This window comes from Piliocolobus tephrosceles, chromosome 11, assembly GCF_002776525.5.
Source record: "Piliocolobus tephrosceles isolate RC106 chromosome 11, ASM277652v3, whole genome shotgun sequence".
Classification (NCBI taxonomy): domain Eukaryota; kingdom Metazoa; phylum Chordata; class Mammalia; order Primates; family Cercopithecidae; genus Piliocolobus; species Piliocolobus tephrosceles.
The window spans coordinates 117,489,902-117,513,669 of record NC_045444.1 but is presented as its reverse complement, the minus strand read 5'-3'; the positions used below and the strand labels follow the sequence as shown (position 1 = coordinate 117,513,669).

The following is a 23,768-nucleotide window of genomic DNA, read 5'->3' as shown; positions in this document are numbered from 1 at the left end:
ACCACGAACCACACCCATATAAAACAGCAAACTCAAAAATGTGTGTGTTCTGACTGCTCCACACACCGATCATTCCTCCATCTCTGTCCCTCTCCTTGGGACTCCCTATTCCCTGAGACACAACAATATTGAAATTAGGCCAATTAATAACCCTACAATGGCCTCTGAGTGCTTAAGTGAAAGAGACAGTCCCACATTTCTCACTTTAAATCAAAAACTAGAAATGGTAAAGCTTAGTGAGGAAGGCATGTCAAAAGCCGATACAGGCCAAAGGTAGGCCTCTTGCATCACTGACAGCCAAGTTGTGAATGCAAAGAAAAATTTTCTTGGAGAAAATTAACAGTGCTACATCAGTGGACACATAAACAATAAGAAAGCACAACAGTCTTATTGTTGATAAGGAAAAAGTTGTGCTCTGGAGAGAAGATCAAAGCAGCCAAAACCTTCCCTGAAGCCAAAGCCTAATCCAGAGCAAGACCTTAACTCTTCAGTTCTGGAAAGGCTGAGAGAGGTGAGGAAGCTGCAGAAGAAAAGTTTGAAGCTAGCAGAGAGCTTGGTTCATGAAGTTTGAGGAAAGAAGCCGTCTCCATAATATGGAGGTGCAAGCAGAGGCAGCAAGTGCTGATGCAGAAGCTACAGCAAGTTACCGAGAAGATCTAGCTAAGATCATTGATGAAGGTGGCTACACTAAAAACAGATTTTCCATGTAGACAGAATAGCCTTCTATTTGAAGAAGATGCCATCTAGGACTTTCACAGCTAGAGAGGAGAAGTCAGTTCCTGGTTTCACAGCTTCAGAGGACAGGCTGCTCTTGTCAGAAGCTAATGCAGCAGGTGACTTTAAGTTGAAGCCAGTGCTCGTGTATCATTCTGAAAATGCTAGGGCCCTTAAGAATTATGCTAAAGCTATTCTACATGCTCTGTAAATGAAACAACAAAGCCTGGATGACAGGACGTCTGTTTACAGAGTGTTATACTAAATATTTGAAGCCCACTGTTGAGACCTACTGTTCAGAAAAAAGATTCCTTTCAAAATATTACTGTTCATGGACAATGCGCCCGGTCCCCCATGGGTTCTGATGGAGTTGTACAAGAAGATTAATGTTATTTTTATGCCTGCTAACAAACATCAAGTCTACAGTTCATGGATCTAGGAGTAATTTTTACTTTCAAATAGTATAATTTAAGTCATTTCTTGAGACTATAGCCGCCGTAGAAAGTGATTCCTCTGATGGATCTGGGCAAGGTAAATTGAAAATCTTCTGGGAAGGATTCACCATTCCAGATGCCATTAAGAACATTTATGGCTCACAGGTGGGATGCAGTGGCTCACACCTGAGATGGGTGATCTAAGGTCAGGAGTTCGAGACCAGCCTGGCTAACACGGTAAAACTCTGTCTCTATTAAAAGTACAAAAATTTGCCGGATGTGGTGGCCCACGCCTGTAATCCCAGCTCAGCAGGCTAAGGCATGAGAATCGCTTGAACCTGGGAGGCAGATGTTGCAGTAAGTTGTGAGCCGAGATTGCACCACTGCACTGTAGCATGGGCAACAAAGCAAGACAGCCTCAAAAGAAAAAAAAAAACGAAAAAAAGGAACATTCACGGTTCACAGGAGGAGGCCAAAATATCAACATTAATAGGAGTATAGAAGAAGTTGATTCCATCCCTCATGGATGACTTTGAGGGGTTCAAGACTTTAGTGGAGGGAGGAATTGCAAATGTGGTGAAAATAGCGAGAGAACTAGAATTAGAAGTGGAATCTGAAGATGTGACTGAATTGCTGCAGTCTCATGATAAAACATCAATGGCTGAGGAGTTGCTTCTTAGGGATGAGCAAAGAAAGTAGTTTCTTGAGATGGAACCCACTCCTGAAGATGCTGTCAACATTGTTGACACGTTAGGTATAGGAAAAAATGTAAAAGAAGTAATCACTTGCCGGGTATGACCCACAGACCCTGGCCGAGCAGCAGATGAAAGAAGTTCTCAGACAACGGATATCCAGTGAAGGAGTGGGCTAGGCGGCTGCTGGCATAAACAGGCATAACTAAGACACACAAATGTTTTTAGTAAGTGATCTAAATGTGTAAAATACAGAAAAATAAAATTTTAATACCATATCAATTTGTACAGAATGCAAATTTCTAATACTATAGAAATCTGTGTATTTAGTTCTAATAAAAGCAGAAAAAGCTGAGAATGTTCCTTACTTTCTAAATATCTAACCCAGATATATCTAACCGAAATATCTAAAAGGTAGCCCTGACCTATCCCACCTGAGTTTTTAAATTTACTTGATTAAATAGTACACATGTTGTCTGGTAGGTCCTCCCTATGAGATAATCACTTCTATTTCTTTCTGGAAGGGTCAATTTCTTCGGTTTTCCTTACTACGCCCAGCACAGTACAAAACAGAGCAACAGCCTAATAAGACTTTACAATCTATGAAAGCTAGTGGCAAAATTTATTCTTAGAATATGCTTCCTATAAATATTCTACCTGTCCCCAAAATGAAATAAAGATTATTCAATTAGTTTAGATGCAGAAAAAGGTACTTATACCTGTCTTTCTCTGATCCCGGAACAGTACCCGTATTGGTGGATCCAGGTACAGAAGCAATAGGGGTGCCAACAGTTCGAAGATTCTGGATTACAGATGACAAAAACTGCTGGCTAGCACTTTCATACAAATCAAAACAAATTTGATATGCCATCAGGAGGTTGTCTTCCTTTACCAGCTTCTCTAAGATATCACTCACAGCCTGAGGATCATCTAAGAAAATTAAGCACTGAAATGGAGAAAGAAAGTTTTAAAATTATTTAATAATTAAAAACTTCATCTACAAGGTACTTAAGGGGGTTGTTGAATGAATCCTGGCTTCTTTAAATCTTATCCATAACTTATACCTAAGTGCCCCTTAATTCGTATTTTTTGCCTTACCATATGTTATGGAAGTTACTCATTGATTTAACACAGATTGTGTTGTGTTGGGCCAGGTCATGAGACACTAAAATTACCATGTTGAAGCATTTCTCTTACTACTCTTATGATCTGCCATTGTTTTAACAAAATTATCCAAGAAAGTTAGAATTTTTCTTTTAAAAACTCAATTTAAATGTTCTTGTTCTCTTAGGCAGCAAGTAACTCAACTTCAAAATAAACACATTAATCAAAGTTATTATAAATTAAGAACAGGAAATAATAGAAACAAAATAAGTGGTCAACAATAGGGAAATGATTAAGTAAGGCAAAGTACATACACTGAATGATTACAACAATCAAGGAAGAGAAGAACAGTCTACGAAGAGTTAGAACATGGCAAAATGTTAAAGGCTATATACAATTAATCTTGTTTATCCACAGAGAAAAGAACTTGGTAGCTGGAGCCAAGTAACAGGAAGACTTCGTTGTATACCCCATAATTCTTTTTGAATTTGAAATCACATGAAAATATCTGCTCAAAAAGATATTCTTTTAAAAATGAACAATAAAGTTTTTAAAAATAATAAAAGGATAAGGAATAAAATAGCTGAAAGAAATAAAATTGCCTCTAAGGAATAAAACTGAAATACAGACAGGAAGAGGGCAGGGAACTACTATTTTTCATGTGAGTTTTAAAAAAACTATGAAAAATACTTAGAAACAACAGAACTCCAAAAACCTACATAGAGAAAACTGAAAAGAAATACACTATTAAATACTAAATTGACTTTGAGTGATGTAAAAAATCAAGTTAGAATAGTAAGTTGACTTTGGGTGATTTAAACATGGATATTTTTTCTTCTAGTGTTTTGTTTCAAACTTCTTTTAAAAGAAATTGTAAAAAACTGTTTTAATCTAAATTTTTGGAGCCTAGAGGATGAAAATACACCGGAGCACATTATAGTTAAGAAATAACAAAATGTAAAATAAAATGCTATGCCCTCAACAGAATACAAAAAATGTATACAATATACCAATTGTTAAAAAGTAAACCCATGCACACCTCCAGTCAATAAAATACAATACAGTCATTAAAAGAATGCAATAGATCCACATGTGCGAATAAGTAGGGAAAAATATCTATGTCTTACCTTTGGGAAAAAGCCCAAATGATGGGAAAGGGAAGCCTTACTTCATTTTATGTATTTTCTGTACCATCTGAAATTTTTTTTATGGGTAAGCAAATTCATATATAGAAAGAGATAAAGATACCCAACTATTTTGTTGTGTATGGGTAATGAAACCATACATAATTTATACACTTTGAATTCTCTTTAGAATGACATAGTATAGGATAGGTACTACTTTAATCTTTTCTTCTAGCTTTTTAAAAAACCTTCTTTATTTCTAAAAATTTCCTTAAATGATTGGATTATTTTCAAAAGAAAAGATACATAGAATGTGTTACAACAAAATAGCTTTTTAGTGTTGTGAGATTTAGTCTCTTATTAATAAAAAGGAATATAAAGCACATACCTTATCTTTACAGGACTGCTGTGAAGATCAATTGAGATACATGTATAAAGTCATTATAGTAATATAAAGTAATAAAATGTGAAGTGGTGTAACATAGCACAGCACAGCGTGGGCCAATGTAATGAAACATAATGTAATGCCATTACCTGACAAACATTGATGAAATCAGGTTTCTCCAAGTTCATGTAGATTTTAACTAGAACTCTTAGTACTTTATTCCGAAACTGTTTATTCTGCATTAAAGACATGCAGAGCTTAAGGCTATAAGCTAACATTCCTGGGACATCATTCTGAAAGAGATAAAGATACAATGTTATCTGGTTATTGGATATTATGTTTATTTACATATTGAATTATTTTAATCTTGCTTCTTTAGTCAATCTAGGAAGACAATTATTTAAACCTCTTAAACAATAAAAAGAATTTTAAACCATTTTAGAAGAAAATCTTTAAAAGAAGAATTACATATTTTCACATCATCATAAAAAATGGATTAAAAACAATATTTAATGGTACTCAAAATCACCATTATATGAACATAGTACACTATAATAAAGTGATGCTGTTAATTACCATAAAAGATATACAACTGTCCATACACTAAGTAGCTATGTTTTCCAAATGTGTCTGCTGAAGTCTTTCTGCTTTTTACCTTGCTACTAGACTCCCTCATGACTTACTGCCTACACTTAATTGCTGGCCAGGAAACACAACACAGCTCTGAGTGACTCAAGCATTGAGTGCTGTTACGTCTGTCTGATGCTATCGCTATGAGATAACTCTGATCCAGGCTCTATGTGTTTACTTGGTGATTCTCAAAAGTACCCCCAATATTTGAGACTTCACCTTGTAAAAGGCCTTCAACATAAATTAGCACACTGAAAGCTACAGGAATGTTTCTCAAAAAGTGAGCTGTGACTTCCCACTGCGTGATAAAATCAATTTATTGAGGTGTGATTAGTAAATTAAAAAAATAAAAAATACAATTTAAAAACAACAGAGTTATATCACAAGTAGTAAGGGTAGGTATTGGTTTCATAAAGCTTAAATTACATCTGTATGTACATGTGCACTGGGATGCAAAATAAGATGCATTTATTACTCTGCTTTATTTTTTTAGAAACATTTCTCATTCTTTTACTTTATATACTTATTTGTTTGACTGCTTGTTCCCCTTCTAGATTCCCCAGTGAACTGTTTGCTTTGGGCAGGAAATTTGCTGGTCTTGTTTGCTACTATAGTAGGTGCTCCTTTACCTGAGAAGAATATGTTCCAGCACCCCCAGTGGATGCCTGAAACCACAAATAGTACCAAACTCTATATAAATTATGCACAAATTTGTTTTCTTCTTCACAATTGTATGGATGGAAGATTCATTCTTATATACATTTTAGTGCAGCCTCAGCATACAATGCTTTTTTCTTTCCTTAATAAGTTGGGAACCTTCACTTTTTCAATTAAAGGAAGCAGTTTAAGGCTTCTCTTTAGCATATCTGAATTGCCAACATCACTATTATTGTGCTTTGGGGCCATTACTGAGTAGAATAAGGGTGGGGCCATTACTGAGTAGAATAAGGGTTATCTGAACACAAGCACTGTGATATTGCAACAGTCAATCTGATAAGCAAGGTGGCCACTAAAGTGACTAATAGGCAGTGCATACAGCATGGATCTACTGGGATGATTCACATTCCATGTGGGATGGAAAGAGATGGTGAGAGATTTCATTGCACTAGTCAGAATGGTGCACAATTTAAGACTTATGAATTGTTTATTTCTGGAATTTTCTATTTAATATTTTCAGTCTGCAGTTAACTGCCGGTAACTGAAACCACAGACAGCAAAACATGTATGAGTGGGAACAATGCACATCTCCAATGCCTAGAACAGTATCTGGCAAACAGTAAGCATTCAAAAAATATTTGTTGAATCAATGAAAGCAAAAAATTTAATCTTATACATGCGAAGACAAGGATGGGCTACAACTGCACAAAAATGAAATCGAGAGGGAAACAAAGGCCATTATATCACATTAGGCCATTCATGCATTCACTCATTTAAACAAATCGTATTATTGATGTTAAACACTGACCTAGGTTTTGGGGATACAGTGGTGAAAAAGGCGCAAATACCTGTCCCGATATAGCCTACACCTGGTGGGAAAGATAGCTATTAACTGTTTAATAATTATCAAGGGATAAACACCATGAAAAAATATATAGGACTCCATAAGATTAACAACAGAACTGGACCTAGTCTTTGCTGTAGGGGTTGAGGAGGGCGTGGGTATTCGGATTAAAGTTCTGCAAACAAGTGATAGTTGAGCTAAATTCTGAATTGTGAGGAGAAATAAAGCAGGCAAAAAAATGAATGGAGGCTCGGTGCGGTGGCTCACACCTGTAATCCCAGCACTTTGGGCGGCTGAGTCGGGTGGATCACTTGAGGTCAGGAGTTCAAGACCAGCCTAGTCAACATGGTGAAACCCCATCTCTACTAAAAATACAAAAATTAGCTGGGCGTGGCAGCACACACCTGTAATCCCAGGTATTCAGGAAGCTGAGATGGGAGGATTGCTTGAACCCCGGAGGCAGAAGTTGCAGTGAGCCAAGATTGTGTCACTGCACTCCAGCCTGGTCGACAGAGCGAGACTCCATCTCACAAAAAAAAAAATTAAAAAGTAAAAAAAATAAATAAATGTAAAAAATATTTTTGGAAGGAGGAATGAGGCGGGGTTCATCTAGATGAGAAGACACCAAAATGGCTAGTGTACAGAGCTAGCTCATGGAAAGAAATAGCTGGTAAGGCCAAGTAAGCCTGCAGATCAATGCCCATTTTACTCAGCTTTGTATCTTTCTGACCACTTCGGTTGGTGACTTAAATTGTCTTAATTATTGCAAACGCTGCAAAACAGGAATATAGCTGAGTAGTTTTAACCCTAATAAATGAATTAAAATAGTAGTTTATTGTCTTTTTTTTTTTTTTTGAGACAGAGTCTCGCTCTGTTGCCTAGGCTGGAGTACAGTGGCACGATCTCTGCTCACTGCAAGCTCTGCCTCCTGAGTTCATGCCATTCTCCTGCCTCAGCCTCCCGAGTAGCTGGGACTATAGGCGCCCAGCACCATGCCCAGCTAATTTTTTGTATTTTTAGTAGAGATGGGGGTTTCACCATGTTAGCCAGGATGGTCTCGATCTTCTGACCTCGTGATCTGCCCGCCTTGGCCTCCCAAAGTGCTGGGATTACAGGCACGAGCCACCGCGCCCGGCTACTGTCTTCTCAAAAAGGGCAGACTAATTAATACAACTTCCCCATGCAAGACTTCAAAGGATTATGTGATAAGATACAAGCAGATATTCCATGAACACAAAACACAACCAAGGTTCATAAATAAATATGAAAATAAGATATTTGGCAAAAGATCACCTTATTATTTCTAAACTAGATTTTCTTTTCACTGCCTATGAAAGTTTCAGTTTGAATAACTTGCTTTGCTGATTCCCCATCAACAATAATCTCTAAAATAACATCATCTACCTACCGACTCCAGTATAGTCTTCTCAAAGACATCCAGTCTTCGTGTCTCCAGAGCAATGCCAATAGCCTGTTTATACTTGTGATCATCTAGACATCGCTGGAACATTTTATTTACGATGCCTTCCAATCTCTGGTCAATTGGTTTTTTTTCTCCTTCAGGCAAATCTGCATTTTCCACACACTGTTTGGTGTAGTGATCAATGCATTTTGCTGTTGAGGAAATAAAATAACTGATTATCTTGTGGGCTAAACTATCAGAAAGGGCAATGCCTACATTTATAATCATATATACTTATGGGATGACTATAAAGCACTAAGCAAATTTTGAAATGCTAGAACTTATATATTTGAATTAATACTGTTCTCCCATAATATTTATACTGGAGAACTTACACACTAATTCCAATCCAGTTGACATTATTCAAAACATTTCTATCTGCCAGGTGTGGTAGTGCTCACCCACAGTCCCAGCTACTCGGGAGGCTGAGGCAGGAGGATCACATGCGCCCAGGAGTTTAAGGCCAGCCTGAGCAACACAATGGGACCCTGTCTCTTATTTAATTTATTTTTAAAATTTTTATCTTGTTACTTCATTTTGATCAAAATTCTATTACTCTACCCGATTAAGCTGCTTATTCAAAAGAATTGGCTACAAATAGCTGCTGTTTCACTTTCAAAAAACAAACATTTGCCATTGCTGAAGATACTTTAAAAGGCCTATTTTAGCAATTATCACATAGTAGTATATCAGACTTCTTTGCATTAATGAAACTATTAGCAACCTGAGAGTAAGAACTATGTCTAAATTGTCTCTGTAGAGTAATGGTGAAATGACTTGCAATGTGCCACAGGTTTAAAAGGCAATTTCAAAGATTTCCAAAAACTTTTCCAGTAACTGTAGCAGATCCTTTGAAAAACAGTCCTGTGTCGCTTAATGACAGTAATGCATACTGGAAAATACATCTTTAGGTGATTTCATCATTGTGCAAACATCATGGACTGAACTTACACAAACCTAAATGGTATATAACCTACTACATAGCTAGGCTATATGGTATGGCCTGGTGCTTCTAGGCTGCAAATCTGTATAGCATATTACTGTCCTGCATACTATAGGCAATACTATGTGTGTCTAAACACAGAAAAGGCATAGTAAAAATATGGTATTGTACTCTTATGGGACATCTGTTGTCTATGTAGTCTGTCATTATGTGGTTCCTGACTCTATTTATTGTCTCAGTGTGAGGGAGGTGGAACCTATTTCTCCCAAGAAGCTGTCTGAACATTCATGCATAAGTGTCTGCGCCCAATTTAGCTTCCTATTTCACAATGATTTGAGTGCATGGAGGGGAGGGTGTGACATACTGAAGGATATCAATAGCACACCTGATAAGAAACATTTGTTTGCAATTTAGCTATATTTCTTTGCAATCACACCTTAAACTTTCTAAGTACAACCAAAAGAAGGACATTTCCCTAAGCATTCCATCTTCATAAGGAAGATAAAACAGTAACCCAAGAGGAATGACATATACCTTAATTATCCTCTCCATAATTCATTGGCTTGTCTCTTTCCCTTTCAAAGAGAAGTAAGGAGACGAGGGCAAGATGTATTACTTACAAACCATAGCCCCAAGAAATAAAAATAATTTGAACTAGCAGAAATGATTGTTGGCCTAATAGATGACCCGAGTTAAATGGGTCTATATTTTGAAGGAAGCAGAGGACTTTTATAAATTGGAATATACTACATTCAAGATTCAGGTAGAACCATGAAGGTTCAGGCATAGTTAATAAGAACACAGTGGGCTGGGTCGGTGGCTCACATCTGTAATTCAAAAATCCTGGGAAGCCGAGGCAAGTGGATCACTTGAGGCCAGGAGTTAAAGACCAGCCTGGCCAACACGGCAAAACCCCATCTCTACAAAAAATACAAAAATGAGCCGGGTGTGGTACTGTGCACCTGTCATTCCACCTACTTGGGAGGCTGAGGCACAAGAATCACTTGAACCAGGGAGGTGGAGGTTGCAGCGAGCCAAGATCGTGCCACTGCACTCCAGCCTGGGCAACAGAGAAAAATTCTGCCAACAAACAAACAAACACAGTGGATGTTATGATACAAAACAGACCTTAAAGAATTCCAGTTGTAGAAAATGTCCACCAGGCCCTAATGTGAGCTTTTTGAACCAACTGTAGTTAAGTGAGGAAACATTATCCCTACCCCATCAGAGAGGAACCTCAAAATTAGAACATTTGGGGAATTTTCCTTAGATTATATAACTGAGGGGGAAAAATGTAGGTCCCAGATTTCAAATGAGATTCATGTTCTCATTCACCAGGTTTACATATATGTCATAAATATATCCTAGGTTTATAACTAAAACTCAGCCTCATCTCCTGCTAAAGCCTTGTCATAACTTGGAGATTTATGAGCCCTGGATTTTCTGGAGGTACTATTTACGATATTCACTAAGACGTTAGAAAGCCTTTTCCAAATCCTATCTTGCATATCCCCTCATGAATCTCACTGACATCTTAAAAAATGTGCCCTACAAAACTAGAGCAAGGGTGAACCCCTCTTTTAAATAAATAAATGCAAACAGAACTGGTCTACTGATCAAAACTCACCTTCCAAAGGTAAAATGATACAGTGTTTAGAGACAGAGAAAGCATCTACTATGCCATAGCACTTCATACCAATAGTCCAGTTTAAAAGCACAATTTGTACAATAGTGGCATTGTAAGCATTTGTAGATCACTGTTGTAAAAAAACCATAAACTTTCATTTAAAAAAACAAAAAAAAAAGGTTGGCCGTGGTGGGTCACGTCAGTTAATTCCAACACTCTGGGACGCCAAGGCAGGAGAACTGCTTGAGGCCAGGAGTTTCAGACCACCCTGGTCAACACAGTGAGATCCTGCCCCTATTTAAAAAACAAAAATCCATCAAATAGAAAAGGTAAGTAAGGTATTTCACTCCCTGCTTCTAGCTTAAAGTGAAGAAAGTACTCTAGTTTCAAATAATATGTTCCATCCTTTTAAGCCATCAGTTCTTCCCACTGGATTCACAGATGACAGCCCAATTCAATGAGCCTCCGACAGCAATAAAGTAACTTGCAAAATTTTCTTATCATCATAGCAAAAACTTTAAAAACATGAACACAGAATCCCAGGGACAGATGAAGATACCTCCATCAACCCCCTTGTGCAGCATTTCCCAATTTCTGAAAGAGAATACCAACTTCCTCCTTGTATGTGTTCAAGTGAATAATACAGATCTTCTATTAATCAGCAATGTGAAATATCTACACTGTACACTCCTGACAGAACATGCCCTTGAGCTCTCTGTACTATGAATCCAAAGTTTGATAAAGACATGTCTGAAGGGTATGCAGTCCCTTCTTTCATTTACTACATCAAGAGTTTTCAAGCATTTTTTTACGCTATAAAATCTTTGTATAAAATCTTACATAACTGGTTGAATTTACAACTCTGGTTGAAATATGTGTCAGAGAATTCAAGGCCTTGCCTGTGCGTTACTCCTTCTTCCAAAAATAAGGAAACAAGTAAAAAAACAATGGTTACATGTAGAAACAGTATGGGTTTTGGAGTGAGTAAAACCAGGTTTTAAATTTTATCCTCCTATTTAATAACCACGTATGTCTTTATCATCTCAAAACCCAAGTTGTCTCATTTGTAAAACGGCTAGCTCCTTCCTCACGGGGTAGTTGTGGAATAAACCATGGTATGCAGAGTGACTAGCATGGTGCCTAGCACAATGCAGATACTCAATAATGGTTTCTTGTATTTGAAAAAAAAAACTACATAAACTGGTACCACTTGTTACTCATAGTAATCTGATTTAATCTTTTCCTCTAACAGTATGCTTATTGGATTGGTGATCATCACAACCGCTGAGAACCAGCAGTCAGTTGAAGGGCAGATCTAAAAACTCAGCCTGCATAAAATTATTACACAAAGATTATGAACTTCCAATTAAAATGAAATTTGGCAACATCAAATTCAGGAAAAAAGCTTCTATGTGCACTATAGCAAGAAAGAAGCCGACAAGATAAAGCCTTACCAGATAAATGATAATTACCTATAATAGTCTCCACATATTCAGAGTTATCATTGACATTGAAGAGGTCCCCCGCTCCAAGAGCATAATTCAGAGACTCCTCAAAAGCCCCCAGGTGATAAAATACTTTAGATGCCACCAAGGCTGCAAACTGCCGACTCCGGAAACCTTCATCTTCGTATAAAACCTCTCTGAAAGAAATTAGAAGTACAGGTCTAGTTCAAATTGTGGTTTTCCCTAAAAATCTCAAATCTAAATATTCAAGCCACAATTCAGTTAACAGCAAATTTCTAAATGAATCAATAAGCCACAAGACCCACATTGACAATTAAATTTGATCTACCTTATTCTGATTTATAAAAATAACTTCTTACATTTTGTCTACAGACTCGGAAATTTCTGCCCAGAAGTCATTAACAACTGCATTCAATTTGTGTAGTGCAAATTCCTGTAAAAGACAACCAAAATCCTATTTTGAGATAGACTTATCATTACACTTCCTTAAAAAATTCCTTTCAGCAAATCAATGATCAAATCCTCAGTAACATTTACTCAAACGTTTACTCTATGACAAATATAAAAATTTACCAACTTATACTTTTTCTTGAGTTTACACATTTCTTTTCTTTTTCCAATCATCAACATTTTTCTTCCTTGAATATAAACAATTAACTCCAGGTTGCTGGTTTAGATGTAAGGGAATCAAGTATCTAGAGCCACTAGAAGTACATCCCAAATTTCCATCAAATAAAAAACTTTAAATATGTGAAACAGAAGCAATACCTTTTTGTGTTTTCTGTTGATAACAAAACTGGGGTCGGGGAGGGGAAGGTGTGGTGGCTCAAACTCGTAATCCCAGTACTTTGGGAGGTCAAGGCAGGGGGATCACTTGAGCCCAGAAGCAGGAGTTTGAGATCAACCTGGACAACATAGTGAGACCCCATCACAACAAAAAAATTTAAAAATAGCTTAGCCGAGTGTGGTGGTGCATGCCTATAGTCCTACCTACTTGGGAGGCTGAGGTGGGAGGATCATTTGAGTCCAGGAGGTCAAGGCTGCAGTGAACCATGACCACACACTGCACTCTAGCCTGGGTGACAAAGTGAGACTCTGTCTCAAAAAAGGAGAAAGATTAAAAAAAAAAAAAAAAAAAAAGGAAATTAGGGGGCTATTCAAGTGCCGTAATGAGGTTTATTTGTCTTAGCTTTGTTAAACTCAAGGGAAACCAACTGCTGTGGCCAAAATACTATCCTCTCTGGCTAGGTTACAATAATCGGGTACAAGTCAGCTAGGATAGCAACTTTAAATGGAAGATTACAGACATCACTAAATTCAAAAGGCTTCACAGTATTCACACAAAGCCTAGTTACTTTTTCTTTAATTCATACCTTAAGCTGTGGTTCATCTTCATCCAGAAGAGAAATAATTCCAGCTATGAGAGAAAAGATGTAACATGATTATGAAACACATTCTCACGAAAGTGGAAATTAACACCTGGTCAAAAATATATGATGGCTGAAAAACAATTTTTTTGAGGGGTAACTTCTCTAGGGGAATGATTATTTTTCTTTGAAAGTGTAAAGGTTTATATCTCAAGTTTAAGACTTAACTATATTATCAAACCCTCATGGCACAACATATATCACATCACTTGCCTAATTCAATGGTTTTCAAAGTGTAGTCCCTGGAATAACAGCATTAGCATTGCTTGGGAACTTGTTAGAAATACAAATTCTTGGCCCCACTCCAGATCTACTGAATCAAAATTATGGGGATGGGGCCCAGTACTGTGATTCTTTTGCTTCCTATAGTTTGAGAGCCACTGGCCTAATTTACTGATTAAAATGGGAAACTTTCCTGTACAATTCTAGAATAAAATTATTCATACAAAATAAATCAACAGTTATAAGATTACTTACAAAAATGGGAGCATTTAGTCATCGACTCAACAAGGTAAAATACTTCAATTATTTCAAGGTGTGTATATTATGGCACCTCTTTCCTATCACAAGTAACCTGGGTTTTACTAAATGATGAACAATCATACTCATTCTGAATTCAATTACCCAAGCACAGTGTTCTCCATATGGCTTCTCTTAGTCTCAAGGTATTACCACTAACATAGGAGAGTAAAAGGAATAATTGTCCTCTCTAAAAGAACACAGCTTGAAATACAGTCAAAAGTCAAAGGGATTATTGGAAAAATGATATGGGAAATTATTGTACTTAGACCACAAAGGAAACCACTCTCAAATGTTTTCCATGTGGGTTTTAAAATCATTCCAGAACACTGAGTTGAAACTGTGATTTGATTAAAAAGTGTCAAGGCAACTTAGTTAGATGTAGCCATTTCTAATGGACAAGTATAGGTTTGCCAAATACCTTAAGCAGTCTTTAGAGAGCTATACAGAAAAAGACACAAAATCTACCAAGCAAAACTAAAGTAGCATAAAAGCAGATATGAAGAACCTCTTGGTACTCCAGGTTGGTATGACAAGTCCAGAACAGGGATTCTGAATGCACAGCATAGGGAACAGATAAATTTCAAAATTCAATCAGTGAAAAAGAAAAAATTGCAAACTAGTAATAATGAGTAAGAGGACAGGCCAGAATGCTTTAAATGTAGAACAGATCTTAAATAACACAACACCTAATACTAAAACCGCTACCTATCCTCAATCAAGGTATTTGAATGGCTTTTACCAAAAAGGGAGATGGATTTTTACATTCTTTGGTTTGGTTTCACTTATCACTAACCGGTTACATGATTGTCCTGGCTTGGACACTCAGCCTCTGGCCATGGACCAGAACTAAATAAAACACACTCCATACATTAGTACTTCCCATCTTAAAAACAAAACAGAACTCTCTTCTGGAGAGGGGAGAGAATGGGAAAGCCCTAAGGATGCTAAAAACCTCTTATGCCATTATAGGAACTGAGCAGATATTGGTCTAAACTTGTTGAATCAATTGACAGAAATATTTGGATATTATTTACAAATATGGAGATATGTTCCAGAAGACACAGCTTAAAAGTTGGGAATAGTTGCCTCTAGGGATCAGGAGAGGGAAAGTGAGGTGGGGAACTATTGTTTTAAAGCTTTTTAGCACAACTTGCCTTTATGTGTCTGTATGATGTTTAAAAAAAAAAACACAAACCCACTCAATTTCACATCTCCTGCCTGTAAGCACCTATCTCTCTCTCTCTCCACTCCCCTGCATAGTCAAACTTCTTGAAAAAAACTAATAGAACATGTTGAACTCTTATTCACCACTGTATGCTAGTGCCTAGCAACTGCCTGGTCAATAAATGAATGAACAAACTGACTAATCCACACCAGAACCATGACACTAGCCTGTTTAGCACCTGGGACAAATTCTAAGCCAACATGAGCCACAGGATAGAAAACAAAGTGACAAAATATTTGGAAGACAGTTGACAAGTAACCCAATAAACTTCAATGGCATTAATAAACACGTACTATATGATCACCACAGAATCTCAGGAGAGGACCTCAAAAATTATTAGTTTTGCCACCTTAAAGAGGCTTAAAGTCTATTATATTGTCATCAAGTACTTTGCCAGCCTCCACTTTAAAAACTCAAGGGATTGATGAATTGCTTTGACGAGCTGACTGAGCTCTTCAGTCAAGACATACTTTTGAATTTCTGCCATGCTCTCAGCAGTGTTCTAAGAATTGTGAAAACAAGCTTCCTGCTCAAAATTCTACCAGGGAGAGAAAGACAGTAATCAGGCAAGTAAACAAACAAGGCAACTACAGAGTTGTGGTGGAGAAAGAGTAAGTGTGTTTCAATAGAATGATCAGGGAAGGATAACATTTGAGTGAGACGAAAGACTGAGAAGCTAAAGGAAAATCTGAGGAAGAGAAGACTAGAAAGGAACAGAATGTGCCAGGGCCCCGAGACAGGAGAGAAACTGACATATTCAAGGAACAAAAAGGCCAGTGTGATTAGGATGTATTGAGTGAAGAAGGCAGTACTACAAGACAAGGTGGGAATCAGATCATGTGGGTCCTTGGTTAAGAGCCTGGATTTTACTGTATGCCGGGGTGTCCAACCTTTTGGCTTCCCTGGGCCCCAGTGGAAGAAGAACTGTCTTGGGGCATACATAAAATACATTAACACTAATGATAGCTAATGAGCTAAAAAAAAAAAAAAACAAAACAAAAAACTTTGTGTATAATTTTCACGATATCCGCCACCACAGATAAGAAAAAAAGTCCTTGACAAAGGGTTGGACACGGCTGCTCTAAACACAATGGAAGCACTGGTGGATTGTAAGCAAAGAAGTATTACGTGATTAAAGTTTTAAAAAGCATACTTCACAAGAAAAACGGACTGTATGGAGGTAATGGTCGAAAACAAAGCCTTAAGGCTGATATAGTAACCCAAACAAGAGATGAAGGTGGTTTGGGCCAAGTTAGAAGAAACAATGGTAATGGATGGATTTGAAATAGAATGAGGCCTATAAGTGGCTAGAAACTGAGTGTTTATTTGATCTGTACAAAGCTCTGACTGGAAAAACTTTCTAATACCAAACTAAAATTCATCTCGCGATCACTGTACTCCTTGGGGACAAAAAGTCTTATTCCAGGTACAAGTGACAGCTCTTCAAATGTTTGAAAGTAACTATGTCTCCCAGTATCTCCAACGATCTCCTTAACCAATCCTCATAAAAATAAACTTTCGATCGCCTTACCATTCAGATTACTGTCTTCTGCTCACCAGTTTGTTTACAATAAAATCCTTTTTTTGTAGGTCAAGCACAGAGTAGGAAAATGAGAAAAGGGTATGTGAGCAGGGAAGGGAAAAAAGCAAGGCTCTGGACAGCTACAAGCAAGTCAACCTGTAAGGCGGAGCTGAAGTCTCCATTGAAACTTGATCTCTGTAACTTACTCCATTGCAAAAGTCACTACGTGAATCTACCTATGCAATGGTTTGCGCGTATGAAACCTGCTCCGCAGATCCATCCACCTTTCTTGAATGTACAATCAACAGACTGAGCACATAACCTCGAAACGGTAAGTAGGCTCTCAGTATAAAGGTATCTCCAAGGCGTCTTCAGGGTCTTCACTGAACCCAAAAGTTAACTGTTTTGAATGAACACCCTTGGGTCGGACCCAGAAATGACCCACCTCAAACCTAATTCCGCGTTTCATTCTAAGAAGAATGGAGCTCGGCCACGTCCAGAAACACTTCTGTAGCTGTCAGGCTGCCTGGCCAGCGGGTTGCCTTACTATTCAATAGCACAGGGGCCCATCCCACCCCGACCCCCTGCGGGGAAGGACTGGGGCTGGACGACCTCACGCGGCCAAGAATGGGAGGCAGAGAAAAAAGAGAAACCCTTTTGGGGTAGGGGGAAGGCCCAGAAAGCCCCTCGGGTCCTGGCGCTGGGGTGTGGTTGGGGAAGGATGCCAAGGCGGTCGACCCGGCTCGATTCCCTCAAGCCAGAGAAGCAAGCAGTGGCCTGATCAGACTCCCAGCCCCCGGCCCGGAGGTGGGCCTTGGGCAGCGAGAAGCTGCCCAGGCCGGCGCTCTGTCGGGAGGTGCCCAGTCACCGGCCCTGACTCAGCTAAAAGCCGGCGCGACGGCGGCTCCTCCCTCCAGGCGCTGGCTCCGGGCCGCACTCACCGGCCGACGTGATCATGGCTGCGCTCCTCACTCGCCCGTCGGCTCCCTAGCCGTTTCAGCTGCGCAGTGTATCTGTCAGTTCAGGACCCTCTCAGTTCACTGCGCCTCCTCGCTCCCCGGGTGCGCTGCTCAGTCAGTCGCCTCCTCAGGCCGCCGGCTCGCTTCTCGCCAGGACCCCTCCCGCCCCGGGGCTGCCCGCCGCCCCGCCTGCCGCACGGCGCGAATTCTCCCCTGGACTGCGTCTTCTGCCCCGCGGTCTACTCCCCAGTTCTCGCGGATGGGTAAACGGAGAACACCATTGTTTTCTGTAAACCTCCTCGAGGTCAGGAGTACCGCGCGGTGGGAACACTGGTCTGCACCTGGGGTCAGGCATTAGAATGGCCACCCCTATAAAGAGAGGACCCCATCATCACCCGCCATTGCTGAGAGAAAGGGTGTTGAGGGGAGGTGCGAGCATTGCGCGCAGTGTCACCTGCTGGTGGGAGGTCTCGCTGCAGCACATCTCCCACCAGCCAATACTTGGGGAATTGGGGCAGCGGCAGACAGCGTTTTTTTTTAGAAAAGTGGCTTTCAGTTGTCTTCTAAACCAAAACCTATCATAAAAAAAAAAAAGAAAATCCCCACAGAAGTGCTTTATTATCATAATGAATCCACAAGTAATCATTGGCTTATTATAAAGTTAAACAATGAAGGTTTTTACTTACTTTTGGAATAATGTCCAGTGTTGTCAGTGTATTAAAATGTGCAGTAGTTATATGGTGAAAGCCTTTCCAAGGGAGAAAAAATGTCTTCCATTCTTTCCTTGTATCTGCCTAGGTCCTCTTTTACCCTGACGGCAGTGGGTTCTTCGCTTCTAATACATCTTCAGAAATTTGAAATGGCAGTTGCAATGGCCATTTGCAGTCTTATACTAGCTTCAATAAGCCAATTTATTTCAAGAGTCAGTACTGAGAAAGTCTTGACAAAGAATAGTGGCAAACGGTAGCATTTTTCAGCCACTGGCCACGCACTATCAAGTTAAACTCTTCAATCGGACAGCGATGGCAAGTTCATTTCTACCGCCTTCTACCTAACCTAGGGGCACAATCAACGTCTTGTGGCTGCCAGCGAATTAAATGTGCTTGATAACACATTTTGTTCTATGTGTGAGTTTAAAAAAAAAATTAGAATTCTTAAACTGTGGTTGTTTAAAATATATTAAATATAATTATTGAACACTTTTGAAGAGCCTGTGGCTCAGATTGAAAGGCAGGGCTCGAGAAGATGTGCATGCAAAGGAAACAGATTACTTGGGGTGTCATTCTACAGAGGCACTTCTTTTTTTTTGAGACAGAGTCTCCCTCTGCTACCCAGGCTGGAGTGCAATGGCGCGATCTTGGTTCACTGCAACCTCCACCTCCTGGGTTCAAACGATTCTCCTGCCTCAGTCTCCCGAGTAGCTGGGACTACAGGCACGTGCCATCACACCTGGCTAATTTTTGTATTTTTAGTAGAGACAGTGTTTCACCGTGTTATCCAGGATGGTCTCGATCTACTGACCTCGTGATCTGCCCACTCTGGCCTCCCTAAGTGCTGGGATTACAGGCGTGAGTCGCTGCACCCAGCTCTACAGAGGCACTTCTACCAAGCCCTCACATGAAGACCCCTGTGTGCCCCAAACCCCTAGAGGATTCACAAACAAATGCCAACAGGTAATGAAAATGAGTAAAGCAGGCCCAGCAAAAGAAAATACAAGCTCCACAGGATGGCAAATGGCAACTAACAGTGTCAAGGAGGCACTAGGGGGTAGTGGAGACTGTGATAAAGAGTGAGTGCCTGGCAGGGCACAGTGGCTGACAACTGTAATCCCAGCACTTTGGGAGGCCGAGGTGGGTGGATCACCTGAGGTCAGGAGTTCGAGACCAGCCTGGCCAACATAATGAAACCCCATCTCTACTAAAAACAAAAATTAGCCAGGTGTGGTGGCGGCTGCCTGTATTCCCAGCTACTTGGAAGGCTGAGGCAGGAGAATCCCTTGAACCTGGGAGGCGGAGATTGCAGTGAGCCGAGATCGCACCATTGCACTCCAGCCTGGCGATAGAGTGAGACTCCGTCAAAAAAAAAAAAAAAAAAAAAAAAAAAAAAAAAGCAAGTGTCCCATCTAAAGAGAGCAACTGCTACTCAGTTCCTGCCAAGAATGCAGGGTGACTGTTGGAAGACCTATGTTTTTTTCTAAGAGAAGCCAGAAATCAGAATTTCATGCAGTATCTCCAGAATTTTAAATGTTGGCTACTAATTCAACATGTTTTAAAACAGAGAGGTGGTCAACGTGCCACCTCTGCTCTTTAAGGAGAAGGCATTCTGTATGAGAGGACAATCCTGTCTTCCACTTGGATGTTGTGTGTGTCATTGCCACAAACCCATGTGAGCCTCACGTGAACCTGAGATGGGCAAAAGGTAAGAAGCTTGGACACAGACATCAGGCTCCTTCCCCCCTCGGGGGGATTCTGTTCTCCCTCCTGGGTGACTGGCCCATGCCTGTGGCTTCTCCCACTCCAGTCCATTCTGCATTCTTTAGCCGGAGCAATCTTTCTGAAACTCAACTCTGATTAATTCTGCTCCTTCAAACCTTCAGTCCCCATCTTGGACTCTATTTTTTTTTGCGTCTTTCTTCTGTGTTTCTGTCCATAGCCTTCTTCTCACTTCCTGCATCCCCTGTAAGAGTGAAATGCCGTTGGCTGCTGTGCACAGGTGGTGGCTCATAAAACGTGTCTCTACTGCCCTGCCCTCTCTCCTGAGAACAGACTCACACACCTCCCGGGCATCTCTGCTTGGTGGAGTCACAGGCTCCTTCAACTCAGTGACCTCAAAGTTGTGCACGCTATTGTGGCCCCGGAGTTGTGTGTCTCCTTCCTTGACCTCAGTGTGGGTGAAGGACATCCATCAGCCACTGCAATGGAAATCTGACTCTTCTTTTCTCCCACAACAGTCAGCACCAGATCTCCTCATTAATCTCTCACACCGGCCTCTCCCATCCTCACTCCATTACCCAATAGTTGCCTCCCCCTCTTCTTTCCAGACCACGACTGCCTCTTACAGCCTTGACTTCCTGCTTACAGTCCCAGAAGCCTTCGGTCCACTCTTCACAGCCAGTCAGGAGCATGATCAGAACCAACAGGAGCACGACTTTCTCCTCCAGGATGGTGGGACTGTCTTCATGTGTCTGCAGTGGCTCTGGCGTGCCACACTCCAGCCATCCTGAACCCCTGAAGCTCCCAGAGTGGCCACATGGCCATGTACCTTGTCGCTGACCTTTGTACCTGCTAGTGTCTCTGTCGTCAAGGCTCTCTCCCCCGCACTCCAGGTTAACACCACTTACTTTGAGTCTCAGTTAGGCGGCACTTCCTCCAGGAAGCCTTTCTTGGCCCAGCCCACCATGGGCTCCCTTAAAGCCTTTACTCCACACAGCTGGTATCACATCTCCTTGCCCTGGTCCCAACTAGACAAGGAACTACTCAAGGGCAATGCCACATCTTGGGTAATTCATCTCACTGCCCACTAGAGTAACTAGCAGTTATTGGGCACATAATAGGTGCTCAATAAATGTTTCTCGGATGATCGGATGAATACCCGGTCATTTAGTTATTGGCACAGGGCTGGAACTCAGACCTACGGTTCTGAAACCCCTGCCCTGTCCAAGACTCTAAAATGAGCTCTATTTTTTAGAACATAGTGAAATCACGGAAAGAATTCTTAGGATGTGCTCGGTTTAGAAACAACCTCCCTCCAAAGTTGAGTGACACAAAACTTCTTAAAGCCCAATCAAGGTCAGCTGTGGTCTCACACAGGTATCGGCTGGGCTGGGAGCCTTGTCAGGGTGCGGGGAGGAAATCACGGCGGTGCCTGACCCTGGATTATGCGCTCTCTTTCCTGGCGAGGCCACCGTGGTTTCCGAGCTGCCCAGAGCATCTCCCCGCGGCGCCCGCTAGTGGGCGCAATGCCTCCTAGGAGGTGGGCGCTGGCGAGGGAGCTGTGACCGCCCCTACCGCACCGCGCAGCCTGCAGGCATTCAAGTCCCCGGGTTTTAGAAGGGCACCGTTCTCCGGTCAAGAATCGAGCTCGACTGCCTCTTGAGCTGCATAAGGTGGAAAGGGGAGGCCCGTGGAGCCCGGGAGCCCGGGAATCAAATCCCTGCTCTGCCACTTCGCAGCGCAGCGCTGTGGCCGCGGGCGTCCCCCGAGCCCAGCCTCTCCCGCAAAAGGAAAACGGATGGCTGGATCCACCTACCTGGCAGGGCCGCCGGGACGCGCAGCGCAGCGCTCAATACACCACGGATTTTATGGCTACTCAGCACGAGGCTGGTGGCTGTTTCACGTACAACACGCGTGCCACATGTTTTTAGAGTAAAAGCATTTATTCATGGGAGCAGAGATGCGAAACGCAGCCGGGTGACACGGGCCTCTCATGGGTGGGTGCTGGGTCAGAGGGAAACGCCTCATCAAGGCTGGAATTGGTCTGGGTGGACTGAGGTACGAAAGGATCGGTAAGGAACTAGGTTCTCTTCCAAGGATGGTGTCCAGGAGGGCGCATATTTTGGGAATTGGAAGGCTGCCCTGAACAAGCCGACTCCTGGACGCCACTGTCCTGCCCTTGCCCAAGGGTTTGGGGTGACCAGCAAGCTCTGGGTGACTGTGGAGGCAAATGCGGCAGGAATCACAATGAACCCCAGACAGGCCTCTCACCTGTTTCCCCTGTTTTTTGTTTGTTTGTTTTGATACGGAGTCTCGCTCTGTCACCCAGGCTGGAGTGCAGTGGCGCAATCTCGGCTCACTGCAACCTCTGCCTCCCGGGTTCAAGCGATTCTCTGCCTCAGCCTCCAGTAGCTGGGATTACAGGTGCCCGCTATCATGTCCGGCAAATTTTTGTATTTTTAGTAGAGATGGGGTTTCACTATCTTGGCCAAGCTGGTGTTGAACTCCTGGCCTCAGGTGATCCACTCGCCTCGGCCTCCCAAAGTGCTGTGATTATAGGCATGAGCCACTGCGCCAGGCCTCTCCTGTTCTCAAGGAGTGCTGTCCAATACAGTAGTCACCAGCCATAAGTGCTATAGAGCAGCTGCAATGTGGCTAGTGCATCTGAGGAAATGCATTCTAAACTTTAATTAATTGAAATTTAAGAATAGATACTAATTCCATAACTGCAAAACCTTTGAGTATATTTGAAACAATTTGAGGATGTGTACATTTAATGAAATCTAAATACAGATAAAGTTTTTCTGATGAAAATGTAATATCTGAATTGGGCTCTAAGTGTAAACTTCTCATGGGATTCCAAGACAATATGCAAAAGAGAGGGCAGAATGTCTTCATAATTTACAGTTGAAATGATATTTTAGATATATTGGGCTAAATGAAATGTATGATTAAAATTAATTTTATCTGTTTCTTTTTACTTTTTTCTAATGTGGCCACCATAGACAGCTACCTACGTGCCTGCGTTAGATTCCTTTTAGACAAGGTTGGCTTAGACCTTCTCCTGGGCCTTTTCCCTCTGACCTCCCATTCAGGCCTGGCCCTTTGGCCTTCCTTCAAGGTTTTGTCTGCTCTTTGGAGCTGCCATATGCTGGGTCAGACCAGAACCGGGGGCAGAGGCTAAAGGTGAGACCCACTCCCTCCTGTCCAGGTGCAAGGGGCTGGGGGCGGGGGCTACCCTGGCAGCCCGGAATTCTGGAGCCAGTGATATACCTGGGACAGTGGTGGTCAGGGTGAGCTTAGGCTGGGGTTGGGGTAATGATTCAGGACAACACCCTGCTCTGAGATATTGTTAACTGGTGAGGAAGAGGAGGAACTCAGGGCTATAAGACACAAACTAAGTTTCTGTAACCACAACTCAAAATCAGGCTTGGTCACAGGACTAAGCGAGGCACCTAATGACTAAGCGAGTGCAGACAAGGACAACAACAAGCCTTCCTTGAGGGTCTCTGAATTTCACTGGTCAAAGAACAGGCAGTCCGTGGTCTGCATTTGTGGCAGGAGTCCCAGGTGGGGCTGGGGAGCCCAGGGAGGACACC

The 23,768-nt window shown here is 41.3% G+C and overlaps 1 protein-coding gene across 2 annotated transcripts in view; it reads right to left on the bottom strand.

Annotated features, from left to right (window-relative positions):
* The window catches only part of PSMD1 (proteasome 26S subunit, non-ATPase 1), a 129,263-nt gene extending 111,366 nt beyond the window's left edge, over positions 1 to 17,897 (bottom strand). The window contains exons 1-7 of one of the 2 annotated variants that reach the window (XM_026454993.1): positions 17,720 to 17,897; positions 13,456 to 13,499; positions 12,442 to 12,515; positions 12,089 to 12,258; positions 7,993 to 8,198; positions 4,603 to 4,746; positions 2,560 to 2,786 (exon numbers count right to left, since the gene is read on the bottom strand). In XM_026454993.1, coding sequence (XP_026310778.1) covers positions 2,560 to 2,786; positions 4,603 to 4,746; positions 7,993 to 8,198; positions 12,089 to 12,258; positions 12,442 to 12,515; positions 13,456 to 13,499; positions 17,720 to 17,735 — 881 coding nt within the window. In that variant the 5' untranslated portion in view covers positions 17,736 to 17,897. Of the gene's footprint in view, positions 1 to 2,559; positions 2,787 to 4,602; positions 4,747 to 7,992; positions 8,199 to 12,088; positions 12,259 to 12,441; positions 12,516 to 13,455; positions 13,500 to 17,223; positions 17,637 to 17,719 lie in introns of those variants that run through there. The other variant, XM_026454994.1, reaches the window with a different exon arrangement.
* Positions 17,898 to 23,768: the final 5,871 nt, after the last annotated feature.